Source organism: Eleutherodactylus coqui, chromosome 4, assembly GCF_035609145.1.
Source record: "Eleutherodactylus coqui strain aEleCoq1 chromosome 4, aEleCoq1.hap1, whole genome shotgun sequence".
NCBI classification, from domain to species: domain Eukaryota; kingdom Metazoa; phylum Chordata; class Amphibia; order Anura; family Eleutherodactylidae; genus Eleutherodactylus; species Eleutherodactylus coqui.
In genome coordinates this window covers 250498458-250512661 of record NC_089840.1, presented here as the reverse complement: position 1 = coordinate 250512661, position 14204 = coordinate 250498458, and the positions used below count along the sequence as shown (strand labels likewise).

At 42.2% G+C, this 14204-nt stretch overlaps 1 protein-coding gene across 1 annotated transcript in view; it reads left to right on the top strand.

Moving 5' to 3' along the window:
- The window catches only part of LOC136626208 (alpha-2-macroglobulin-like protein 1), a 99903-nt gene that overhangs the window by 37485 nt on the left and 48214 nt on the right, over positions 1-14204 (top strand). Inside the window, exons 10-14 of the mRNA XM_066601053.1 lie at positions 8-123; positions 2282-2446; positions 8199-8429; positions 11388-11451; positions 13574-13719. Of these exons, the coding sequence (XP_066457150.1) occupies positions 8-123; positions 2282-2446; positions 8199-8429; positions 11388-11451; positions 13574-13719 (722 nt within the window). The remainder of the gene's footprint in view (positions 1-7; positions 124-2281; positions 2447-8198; positions 8430-11387; positions 11452-13573; positions 13720-14204) is intronic.

Below are 14204 nucleotides of genomic sequence, written 5' to 3'. Positions count from 1 at the left end.
CTTATAGGTATTGAAATTAATGCTACCGCCAGTTGTGGCATTTCCGCTAATATGGCTACAGTGACGTTTGACGCAGACATGTCAGATACTTATTACAAGACAGGTCTGAAATACAAGTCAAAGGTTAGAGATGACAGCTGTCAATTATCATCATATACTTGTTAAAATCTATAAAGAGCAATTTGACCCCAAAAATGTGAGCAAAGATCCTTAATTTTCTTCCCTATGGCTTACTACAAAAAAAAGGTAATATATTTAGGTCATGTTGGAGGATAACAAGTAACAATGGGGCACTTTAGAAGCTCATGTTAGTTTAGGATATGAGAAAAGGCTTATTATTATTTTGAACCATTCTGTCTCTTATGTCTTCTGCTTCTTTCCTTATCTAAGTCCATATTCCATTTTGCGCAGCACCTCAATTCTTAGTAGATGTTGACCCCCTTGAGTACTGGGCCCTATAGCAACTGCTATGCCTGTTATATCCATATACAGGGTTGGATTATAGGGACAATTGCACAAGGGTCTCTACCCTCAGCTGCCTTCCAGCCCTTTGAAGTAGTAAGCGGTTAAAGGGGTTTTCTGGGACTGTCCTTAATATAGGTCATCAATGTGAAATCGGTGACGGTCCACTGATCAGAGGAGCACCACACCATCTTCTCTGTCCAGTGATGTAACATTCATTTGTCTTGTAGACTATGTACAGGTGGTGTGGCATGCTACCCAAACTTGTTGGAAAGAATAGTACATTCTTCTGGTGTTAGTTGTTCTTAAAACAGTTCCAATATGTCTTGTAAAAGGACCCTAAGAGCTCCATAAGCGTTCCTTCATTATTTAGTTATTTCTAGATATAAGAAGCTCAATGATCATGTAAAAATTGGGAGTATCAAAGTTCAATCCCTGGCTAAAATTCTGATTAATGAACTTCTCATAATAATGTAAAAAAATCAAATATATTCAAGGTCAAAAGTCGAAAATCAAAAAGTTAGAAAAAAGTTTCTTTTCCTTAGCATCCCTTGATACCGTACATTGTTAATGTTATCTCACTATTGCAATATTACCACTTTTAGACAAGCGTATTTTCGCTACGTGTTTTGCGGACCGTAGTATGGAGCTGATGTAAATCTATGTTTCTATTCACGTGGCCGTATTTTTTATGATCACTTATTAAAAGCGCAGCATAACCTATTTTTTACGTTTTTGCCTCTGGATTTGTATTCTTTTCTATTGGGCGAATACTGATCAGTATTTTCTCAGTAGAAAATAAAATATACGAAGCAAATACTGATGAAAATATTAATATATGATTGTAATGTCTTCTGGAATGCATCCGTAATACGCATCTGTATTACGGGCATATCGACATATGAAACCAAAATTATTGTATTCCCATTTACTAACCCTTTGTCGTGGCTTGTCGGTCGCGACAGCGTCATGGTGGCCTCGACACAGGCCAGGACCTGTTGCCTTGTTATGTAGGACAAGGGTTAATGCACCATGTGCAGAGACTGCTGCTCCTGTCTGTCTTTGCTGCATGGAGGCATGCTGGATTAGTCATGCCTGGGAGTAGGGTGGAGGTGTGGTTTTCTATTCACTCTGCCAGTTCCTAGGTGCATAGTGGCTTTATATTCTCACCCCTCTCTTTGCTCAGTGCTGCTTATTCCGTTTCATAGTGCAATCCCTGGAGTTTGGAGCTCTTCTTTGCTGGGTGTACTGCTACTTGCAGATAAGTTGCTGAGGGTTCCTTTTCAGTTGCTTTTTCTGTTTTGCTTTGCTGTCCAGTTCATCTCTCCAGGGGTCCCTTCAGGGACAGTAAGAGCCCAGGATGAAGACTGTGGGGCCGTCTCTATGGAGACGATTACTCCGCTTCTAGGCAGGGACCCTTCACACACACCCCCCCCCCCCCCGCCCCATTCTGCTATGTTATGGCCAGGCTTCCTCCTCCCTGGAGTGGTGCTACCGTTCATCATAGTGTGGAGTGTGCCTATTTCCTACAGTGTGTACGTTCCCTGTTGCCGTACTGAGTGTAGTACTCTGGTGTCACACAGGCTTTTCATCTGGGTTACGTATTTCAGTTGTGGTGTGCATTGTTCTGCAGTGCATAAATATATCTACTACAGTAGTTGTGAACCAGTAGTTGCGTCCGTGCTGAGCGTGGTGCTTGTGAGCCACATGGACGTGACACCTTTTACATGCAATTTTAATTCCATGTTAAAAAAGGCAAAAAAACTTTCACCGTGGTATAAAAGTAATAACTAAATGTAGAAATTTTTTTTTTTTCCAGATGATACTGAAAAGTGCTGCTGGAAAACCAATGAAATCCACTTTGTATTTGACAGAGAAGTATGGCATGACAACAAAGGAGCATGTGTACATGACAAACGAAGATGGAGAAGCCTACTTTACCTTGGACACCAAGAAATGGAATGGACTTCCAGTAGATCTGACGGTATGTGACTATAGAATTGGACATATTCATACACTTTAGGACAAAAATGTTGTTGTTAGCCGTTTAGTCGTTCATGACCCTTGGTGACCCTAAATGCGAGCTCCCTTCATGTTTTTCGGTTTTGCACTGCTTCTTTCAGCTGTTTGACCTCTATGCCAGTACCCGCTCTGACAGTATCAGTCATTGTGTTCTTTGGTGGCCGGGCCTTCTTTTGCCACTGATCTGTCCAAGCATTATAGATTTTTCTAGCGTTCGGCTCGCATTACATGGCCAAAATATTTGAGTCTGAGCCTGACCCCGGTCATCTTGCCCTCCAGTGATATATTCGGATACAATTATATTCTTATACAATTCAGAACTTCTCTGTTTGTTACTCTCGCAATCCAGGCTATACACAGCAGCTTTCACCAGCCCCACAGCTCAAACCCATCAATCCTCCTATCAGCTTTTTTCACAGTCCAGCTTTCACATTCATACATGACACTGGGGAAAACAAGGATTTGCACTATCCTGCGTTTAGTTGTTATGCCGATATCCCTGCTTTTCCAGATTTTGTCCATGTTTAGCATTGTGCTTCGCCTCAATTTAATCTTATGTTTTATCTCTGGTATGGATTGTCCATCCTAGTAAACTTTGGAAGCAAGGAGCATGAAGTCCCCCATACATTCTATGGCCTCAATGCCGATTTTGATTTGAAATTGGCTATTTTTTGCAGTCATCAGAATTATTGTCTTCTTTAAATTCAGGTAGAGGCCCATTTTTTCACTTCCAGTTTTAATTTTGTATATCAGCGCATTCAGACCAGCTTTGTTTCTACAAGCAGATTGTTGATGTTTCTGCCACCTATTTTCACCCAATTTCCAATTCATCTTGGTCCTTTTTCCGCATGATCACTTTCTGATGGCTGTGATACAGTCGCTGATTGCTCTAAAACTTTCTTCTGCCTTTGAGATCTGCATGTTTGTAATAAAGGCTACTTCATTGCTCTTGATTTCCTTGTGTCTAGCATAGTGCAATGTGAAGTCATTGGACTGAAAATATCCATTAGCCATCTGATGCAATTTCGTAATCCCAAGAATATTAATGTCAGGTCTTGTTATTTCACGTTTCACAATGTCCAATTTCCCTAGATTCTGCTTTGGTAGAGCGCAGTCCTTTTATTATGAGGTGCATCAGTAGCTAAGCTTCCCAAGGGCTTTTCCCAGTTCTGTCATGAGGAAAACCCTGACTACTTCTACTCAGCCCTTGCTCTTCTCCAGTCAAATGTAGAGAATCTTTTGGACTAGTGGGCCTACCATTGAATACCATATCTGAGTCATTTGAGAGCTGTTGGGGTTTCATAGGGTTTCCAAGGCGACGTTTTTACAAGGTAGGTCGCCAGGTCTTTCCCTAACCCTCCCCATTTATTCGGGCTTAAAAACCGGTGTATAGGGATGACTCCTACATGGCTGGGTTATAGGACAGGAATATGCAACCCCAATTCCAAATGGTTGGGGCTCTGTGTAAAATGTAAAGAAATGTAAAGAAAAAAAAGAATACAATGATTTGGAAATCTCATATAACCATATTGTATTCACAGTAGAATATGGGACACGTATCAGAAAGTGAAAGGGAGACATTTTTCCATTTCATTTTTAAAAAATCAACTCATTTAGAAATTGATGGCAGCAACAAAAAGTTGGGACAGGCCACATCTACCATTGTGAAGCATCCCTTCTTTTTACAACAGTCTGAGAAGTGAGGAGACCAATTGCTGGAATTTTGGGAGAGGAAATGTCCCATTCTTGTCTGATGTAGGATTCTAGCTGCCCACGAGTCCTGGGTCTTCTTTACCAGATTTTTTGTTTTATTATGTGCTAAATGTTCAGCACCCGGACTCTTCTTCAGTGAAGCCATGCTGTTTTGATGAATGCAGTATGTGTTTCAGCATTGTCTGCATGTTCTGAAACCTCTATATCCTGCTCAGTGCATTTCAAGATGTGTAAGCTGCTCATGCAATAGGCACTAATGCAACCCCATACCATCAGAGATGCAGGCTTTTGAACTGTGCTCTGATAACAAGCTGGATGGTCCCTCTCCCCTTGAGTACACAAGACACATCGCCCATAGTTTCCAAAAAGAATTTCAAATTTTGATTCACCTGACCACAAAATAGTTTTCTATTCTCCCTCAGTCCATTTTAAATGAGCCTTGGCATAGAGAAGACATCAGCTCTTCTGGATTGTGTTGATATGACTTCTTCTTTGCATGATACAGCTTTAGTTTCAACAGATTTTAATAAAGTTCAGAAAGTTAATACAGTAGTCATTCATGCTTTCTTATTTCCTCACGCAGGGGGCGATGAGACTAATGGAAGGAATGACAAAGGTTTATTTTCAGACATTTTTGTACATTTCTTACACAACCTTTCATTTAACGAACTGAATCCTATTGTATTGCCTGTTTCTGACATTTTCAGTGAATTCTGGGTATTCAGGCTTCAGCAATTACAAAATTATAAAGGAAACATAAAAACAAGGAAAAGTAGGTCTTTACTTCTTGTTTTCCATTCGTTACCAACTTTGGGTAATTGTTTTGCTTAGCTCTTCTAGGATTTATGTGGTTATCGGGGGTAATTTAGGTTGAGAGCAAGTTATGTCTGAGGCCTGGGATGTCCATCATTTCAATCCAAGGTCTCCATAATTCACTGTATTTCGTTAAAGTGTCGGTTTGTATAGCATGTATTCTTTCATATAGGGCAATCTGGGAGATCCGGTTTTGGACTTCATTATATGAAAGGACTGGTTGTTTCCACCTAGCTGCTATATGGATTCTAGTTGCCATGCATATGTGCTGGATCAATTTATGCGCTTGGTATTTTATTCCTGGCGGACAATCTCCTAGTAGGAATAGTGTTGGAGATTTTGGGAGTGGACCAATAAATAGCCTTTGCAATAGTCTGTGTATCTGAGACCATAGTCTGGCTACCACCTGGCAACTCCACCATATGTGGGCTTGGGATCCTACTTCTGTACATCCCCTAAAGCAGAGTGGCGAGGTCAAGGGGGAAAATTTATTTATTCTTACTGGGACTAGATGGGTGCGGTGTAAGATTTTAATGGACGCTTCCATTAAGGAGACTTGGTGGCTACCTCTGGTGATAGTTTCACAGCAATGCTGCCATCTTTCCACTGACGTGAATTTGTAGTTCCGTTTCCCACTTTCTCATAAATGGAAATTTGCTTTCTGTATCAGGTTCGTTTAACATTTTATATAATAAAGATAAAGTTCCTTTCCTCAAGGGGTCATTTTTGCATAATCTTTCAAGTGTTGTCAGCTCTGGGATCACCCTTGGTAAGTTTAGTGAATTTAGAAAGTGGAAGACTTGGTTGGCTCGGAAGTTTTCTGCTGTTGGGAGATTGTAATTAGTTTGGAGTTGGTTTAGTGTTATTATCTGAGAACCCATTAGGAAGTGGTTAAGATTTGTCAGTTCATTTATCTTCCACTACTGAAAATGGATTAAGTCCATACTCGGTGGGAATCTTATGTTAGGTATAATAGGCATCATCCTAGAGTGTTTATTGGTGAGCTTATATTTAAATCGGATACTTCTCCAGATTCTCATGGAGTGGAAGGTGAAGGGACATCTGGTATGTAAGTTTGGCCTTTAGGGATTGTTAGACCATATTAGGTTAGGAAAAGTTTGTGGGGATATTCTAGATGATTCTAACTTTACCCATAATGGAGCTTTTTCTCCCCCCAGTGTCGTTAGCCCTTGGGCTAATTGTGCCACCACTTAGTACTTCCAAAGGTTGGGGACAGAAAGACCTCCCCTGTTTTTATGCTTATACATGAGGGTGTTTTTAATTCTTATTTTTTTTTAGGCCCAGATGAATTGAAAGACACGTCTCTGTAGATTTGCTATCACTGGGCGGGGGATTGGGATAGGTAGTGTCCTAAATAAATATAGTATGCGGGGTAGTAGGTTCATTTTTATTGCACTGATTCTTCCCACCCAAGATAGTAGGGGGTCATCCCATTTGGTCAGGTCTGCCATAAGTTTTTGTATCAGGGGGGGGTAGTTCCATTTGTATAAGGTGGTTAAGGATGTGGTTAAGTTGATACCCAGGTAGGGGATATAGTGATGTTGATGTTGGAAGCCGAAATTTAAATCTATTAATTTTGTTAGGGAGGACGGGGAGTTCAAATATGTAATGTCGCATTTATCTGGATTGATTTTTAGTCCTGAGAGCACCGCCCACTTATCTAATAATCCCATTAAGTTGGGAAGGGAAATTAATGGCTGGGTTAGTGTAAGTAGAAGGTCATCCGCGAATAGGCTTAACTTGTACTCCCCCCCCCCCCTCCACTACTACTCCTCTTATATTGGGGTTTTGCCTAATGGCTATTGCGAGGGTTCAATAGCTAGTGCAAATAAAGCAGTTGAGAGGGGACAGCCTTGCTGTGTGCCTTTCCTGATTGGGATAGGGGTTTCTTTGCTTGTAGGTAGTTTTAACAAGGTAGAGTGGAGTACAATGCTGCTAACGAGTGTACGAAGGCTCCTTCAAAGCCCATACGCTGCAGGATAAAGAATAGATAGTCCCAGGCCAAAGAATCAAAAGCTTTTTCTATGTCTAGGGCTAATAAGGTGACGGGGATTTTTGTGTCTTTTGAATGGTCGATTATATTTAGTACCTTTCTAATGTTGTCATCTGGGGCTTGTCCTGATGGGATGAATCCGACTTGGTCTTTGTGTATAAGATTTGGGAGAAATTGGTTCAATCGGGCCACCAGGATTTTATAATCGATGTTCAACAACGAGATAAGTCTGTAGCTTTTGGGGGAGAGAGGGTCTTTTTTGGCCTTGGGGCATGATACAGCTTTAACTTGCATTTGTGGATTGCAAGACGAACAGTGTTCACAGACAGTGATTTCTAGAAGTATTCCTGAGCCCATGCAGTGATTTCATTACTTAATCATGCCTGTTCTTAATGCAGTAACGCCTGAGGGCCCATAGATCTCAAGCAGCCATCTGCCCTGTAACCCATGCACATGAATTTCTCCTCATTCTCTGAATCTTTTGATGGTACTATAGATGGTGTGATTTTCAAAGCTTCCGCAAATTTCTGTTGAGGAACATTTTTATAAAATTGTTCCGTAATTTTTAGATACGGTTTTTCACAGTTTGGTGAACCTCTGACCATCCTTGCTTCTGAGAGACTCTGCCTCTCTAACATGCTCTTTTTATTTACAGTCATGTGACTGTAGAAAATTGACCCTCCAGCTGTTTTTCATTAGTACCACTAACTTTTTCAGCCTTTTGTTAACCCTGCCCCAACTTATTTGAGATGTGTTGCTGCCATCAGTTTCTAAGTTAGTTAATTTTTTAAAAGGAAAGGGAAAAATGTCTCCCTTTCAACTTCTGATATATGTTCTATTGGGAATAAAATAAACAGTAGCTATATGAGATTTTGAAATTACTACATTATTTTTTTTCTTTACATTTACATTTTACACAGCGTTGCAACTTTTTTTGGAATTGGGGTTGTATTTATACATATATATACTATTGGGCAGAGCATCCATGCACTCTTGCACATATCCATATGCCTCAAGATAACAACATTTATAGTACTTTTCATGTTATAACATTAGAGTAATATTGAAGGTGTTGGCAGTAAGTTGTCTTTGATACTACATGATACTTTGAATTTTAGGATATTGATATTCAACCAGTGTATAAATCTAATGCATCTATAATAATTTTTTGAAGGCTACATATCAAAAGAAGAAGCCAGAGAGAAATTTTGATGGACTCAATCCTTACGTCGTTGATGCACAACGAACCCTTCAGCCATTCACCACTATTACAAAAAGCTTCCTAAAAGTCCAACCGATTGACCACCTTCTGTCATGTGAGCAGGAACATCTGATTGAGATTGACTACATCCTAAGAAACAGTGAGATGCTACCTGAACAGGACAATATAGAGATTAATTATGTGGTAAAAATCACACTTTTCTTACTTTTTTGTATGCTATACAAATAGATACCCCACTTCCATAAAGAGGGTATGTTCTAATGTAGTGGATTTGCGGCAAATTCTCCACAGTGGAAAAATCCACAGCAAATCGGCACTCAATTTCACAGCAAAATCCACAGTATTTGGTGTGGATTTCGAGGCGGATTCACAGAAGATTTCAACCTCATAGTGGTGAAATTTGCTTTGGATCTGCACCAGAATGCACGCCATACTCTGTGTCAAATTGTGCAGATTTGTTGCAGAATTCTCAGCTGTGGAAAATTTGCAGCAAACCAGCTACGTGTGCGTTTTGGTGCAGATCCACATCTAAATCTACACCATTTGATGAAAATTTTGATGTGGATCCGCAGCAGACTTCACCCCTTCAAGTGAAAGGGTGAAATCTGTCGTGTATCTGCATTAAAAATGGATTACCGATTTCAGTGCTGATTTTTTTTCCATTGGCTCTCTGCACTAGGAGGAGGCGGAATGGGGCGGGAGCTAGTGTGTTGAGCTCCCGCCCCCTCTCCGTCCCTTGTTGCTGTTTACAATGGAAGGGGCGGAGCTTAGCTTTGCCCCGCCACTTTCATTGCAAACAGCGGCAAGGGGCGGAGAGAAGAGAAAGGGGAGGGAGTTTAGCAGTCACGCTGCTAAACTCCCTCCCACCTCCCTTTTCCAGCAGCTGTCATTGACTCCCATCAGAGTCAATACAGCAGCCGACGTAAAAGCGCCTGACCGGGCACTTTAATGCTGCATAGACACGACCCTGTACACTGAAGCAGTATAAACCAATGCATCAGAGGGGCAGCGTATATAGGCCACAGCGTGAAAACCTGGCCGTTATACACCCATTTGAATAAGCCCTAAGTCAATAGGATTGTGTAAATGTGCAGTGAATCTGCATGATACAAGCATATTCACTGCATATTTATGCATGAAGGCAAGAGGAATACATGAGAGCTTGCTTTTTTTTGCACTCATGAAAAATGCAGTGAATACATGCACACAAAAAAAAAAATGCAGGAAGGTCCAGCTATGCCAGAAAATGCACACAGTTCCTTTCCGCGAAAATGCTGCATATTTTGAGGACTGAAACAGCATACGCCCGTGTGAATGAACTCTAAATGTAAGTACTCCTTAACATGACTATGGAGCTCTATGCACTATGATGGTGTTGCTCCCCATCCACCTCTTTAGATCGAACTTCCTACCTTGGAACGTGGCTAGGGTGCCTGGATATGGTTGTCAGAGTTGTGCCACCTGTGAATATCTGAACAGAGCGACATGGAAGTGCGCGCTGATACTCAGAATCCAAGATGGCGCCTGCTCTCTGTGCTAGCACCACCCCCCTGCCAAGCACTAGCTGTGTTCTCTGTAGAAAGTGGAGAGCTGGTCCGAACCTCATCAAGGGCCACATAATTTGACATAGTGTGCCAGATTCGGCTTGCGGGCCTTGAGTTTGACACGTGTGGTCTAGAGGAAAGAAGACTTTACACCAACATAGAAGAGGGTTCTTTACTGTAAGAGCAGTGAGACTATGGAACTCCCTGGCTGAGGACGTGGTGATGGCAAACGCACTGAAAGAGTTCAGGAGGGGCCTGGACACCTTTCTTGAGTGCAACAATATTACATGTTCTATAACTGATTACTTCAGTTGTTGATCCAGGGATTATTCTGATTGCCAGATTGAAGTCGGGAAGGAATTTATGTCCCTTAGGGATCACACGAGTGTATATCAGCTGCCGTTTTCATGGCCGGACGATATATGCTATGATCTGATGTTTAGCTCCTCCCCTGTCCGCCCACTCCCATTGCAAACAGCCAGAGGGAAGGAGAGAGAAGGTGAGCCCTCAAGGGGGAGGGAAGGGGAGGCAGCGGCATTGCAGCCTTGGCGTATATGCACCAGGGCCCGTGCCATCTGAACGGGCGCACAAACGTTAGATCTGTGCGACCGTTCACCTTTTTTTACGCCTACAGCCATGTGAAAGAGGAAAATTGGCTTCCACCTCACTAGAGATGAGCGAGCGTACTCGGTAAGGACAGATACTCGAGCAAGTATTGTCCTTACCGAGTACCTGCCTGCTTGCCCGCAAAGATCCAGGTGCCCGCGGGGGGGGGGGGGGGGGGCGAGGAGCAGCGGGCGAGAGCGAGGAGGAACGGGAGGGAGATCTCTCTCTCACTCTCTCCCCCCCGCTCCCTCCACCAAAGCCTGCACCCGAATCTTTGCGGGCGAGCAGGCAGGTAGTCATTGAGGACGATACTTGCTCGAGTATCTGTCCTTACCGAGTACGCTCGCTCATCTCTACACCTCACCTATGTTACTATGAACTTCATAGAGATAATGTTGCGTCCCACTGGGAGTGCAACCTCCAAAACAAAGAAAAAGGCACAATTGCGCAAAGGAACATAAAACTAAGGGGAGTTCTCTCCCTATAAACCCCTAACCCGGGAGGGGGCCCTGCCTGCTCAGCGGACCGATCGCTCTGATAGGTGCGAGCCCGCACTCGTGCCTGGGCCACTGACAAGTCCCTACCCGGGAGCCCTAGCACCAAAGAAAGGCAAAACAAATAACCAAATAAAGCAGAAAAGGACTTAGCTAGAATAGAGGCGCTCCAGCCAGGATGTGTTCCTCCGCCGCTGTCCAGCGGTAACTGAAGCATTGACCAGCACAGGGGTCAATGCTAGCACAGTTTAAATAGGAGCTGAGCTAGTCAGCACCAGGTGCTGACTGACATCACTCCTGCAACTACCACACCCCTCAGCTCCAGGAGACGCAAGGGCACACCCAAAACCTGGTCTGGCTTGCAAGCAAGGTGCAGGCCTCAGAACGGCTGCAACAGATAATCCACACAATCTACCTTATGATTGCTTATTGCTTACTGTAATTTTCTATGTTTGTTGTTCATTGTTTAATACAGATTTTGTTATACTCTTTCTTAGTTTATGAGCAAGGGAAACCTTATGTGGAATGGAAAAATGAATGTCAAAATGGATAACTCATCTGGTAAATATGTGTGCTTAGTTCTGTAAAGTGAAATAGAAAACTACTTTAAGAATTATTTTTGTCAGTTAGCTCCGACCTCTGTGTAGTGGCCAGTGGTAGTGATTGCAGGCGCAACTGTCATTGATTTCAATGAGACCCCAGCCTGCAGTTACCAACACTGGCCACTACATAGGAGTTGGAGCAGACAACTTCCACTCCATACCCCTGTGCATTGTGGCACTGACAGCGGTGACATATTCAGCTGAACCTCAGCCAATCAACTACTGATGACCTACCCTGACGATAGGTAATCAATTATATTTGCACAGAAGATCCTTTAAGATAACTTTCTTTGCCACAGGTTACTTGCCCGTTCAATAGCTCTACAATGGCTTTTGCTGTATTTAGATAAGATAGCAATGTTTTTTTTAATGGCTCAAGATAACTTGTCACAGATAGTTATCACAGTTCAGGTAAACTTCTGTAGCAATATGCAAACACCATATTGGAAAAGCTGTACAAAGACAAGAGAAAAGTCGGGCAAATCCTCCCCTGATGGCAGATATTGGGGATAAGAGGGATCAGGTATGTTGGATCACTGTGATTTTGAATCATAGAGGTTTTCGCATTTTCTTTTCAGTGATCCCAGAAACTATATATATAGGATTTGGTCTTCAGGTATACAGATATAACACAGCTTTAGAACAGGTGTGTAAAGGTCCGCATGGCATGGGCAATCACGTACTGAGGTGCCCAAAATAAGGAAGAATATATACAGGCATGCTGAGCTATAATTCCCTAAATTCTACAAGCTATTTATGTTAATGGTTTATAGTGTTTTTCCCCATTAAGCAAATGATGAAACATATTTGTAAGGGCGAGAAAGCAACATTCTGGGGGGGTCCACGTTTGCATGATGTAGAAGAGCTACAGATGTTGTTGAATTGACCTGCAGAGTCATGAGCAATCAGGTGTGAATGTTTCTGAGTCAAGTATTGTGGATTCGTCCAAAGCAAGTGCCAATGGGGTTCTATGTACTGATGGAGGTATTGTGCCAAGGAAGTGAAGAGAAACAGAGAGTATAGTGAGTCTGAAAGAGGCCAGAACAGAAAAGGGACATTAAGCTGATTTCCTGATCTGCCAATTGAAGGAATCTTGTATACCACCATACAATGTCCATATTTCCCATCAAAATGTGACGGTTCTCAGTAAGAGAAACCAAGTAATCTTGGAGATATGATACCTTTTAATGGCTAACAAAAATACATGATATTATAGTGAACTATCCAACCTACATTGGGTTCTTCCTCAGGCATAATGGAACAAATCTAAAGATGTATTTAATAAATACACATGATCACATCGGAGGGCAGGAACATGGTGAACTTAATTTGCACTAGAAAAATACCTGAGATAGAGGGTAAGAGGGCACAGACTTGTTGGGATCAATAGCATTTAGATAAATAGCAGGGAGGGATGACCATAACAGTAAATAATTAGTCCAGTGACAAGTAATGTGAAATGAATGGATGGCAGCATTCCTTCACATCAATGCAGAGGTATTGTTCCATCTTCCTTATTTGCAGATCTGAAAGAGACACTTCACATTCCTTGTCACTGGACTAATTATTTACTGTTATGGTCATCCCTCCCTGCTATTTATCTAAATGCTATTGATCCCAACATACCTATGCCCTCTTACCCTCTATCTCAGGTATTTATCTAGTGCAAATTATGTTCACCATGTTCCTGCCCTCCCATGTGATCAGATGTAGGTTTGAAAACTCACTATAACATGTCTTTTTGTTAGCCATTAAAAGGTATTATATCTACAAGATTACTTGATTTCTCTTACTGAGAACAATCACACATTGCTCTACTGACTAACATGGTACCAAATCCCTTTTTTTCTTATTTCCCAGGTTATTATTGCAGCAGCATGTGTTTCTTTGGCGCCGAGAGACAATAAGATAAAGATAAATATGACTTTATGAGAGTCATGGGACCCTCGCATAGCCCAGGGGGTCTAAGTCCCATGGCAAGTAATCATGCCAAGTCCCTTGGTTGATCCCACAAACCTATCTCTGGCTTACAGGTAAAATAGCTACATTATATTATAACTTGCTCTGTTCTTTATTTGCAGTGACAATAGGCACCGCCGTACTTCCCCTCAATGCCACTGCTAACCATGCTCCAATTTTAAGCATTTTTGTTTATGCGATTCTCAGCAATGGCAAAATAGCAGCAGACACACAAAGGTTTTCCATTGCGAAGTGCTTCAATAACAAGGTAAATTGACAAATCTCCGTAACACTGGATGTTTTTCTAATGTTATAATGTTCTATCATTTTCTATGGTTCTAACTTACGGATTGATTCATTCATATGGATGGAACAGATGGCAGTCACCTCACCAAACAGGTTGGAAGAGTTGTTTGCACTGCATATTTGTAACCAGCACTATACACTATCCTACCAAATATAATTGGAAAGCAGATGTTAAAGGGGTTGTCCCACGCCGAAACGGGTTTTTTTTTTTCAATAGCCCCCCCGTTCGGCGCGAGACAAACCCGATGCAGGGGTTTAAAAAAAAACAAAACGCATAGTACTTACCCGAATCCCCGCGCTCCGGTGACTTCTTACTTACCTTGCGAAGATGGCCGCCGGGATCTTCACCCACGGTGGACCGCAGGTCTTCTCCCATGGTGCACCGTGAGCTCTATGCGTTCCATTGCCGATTCCAGCCTCCTGATTGGCTGGAATCGGCACACGTGA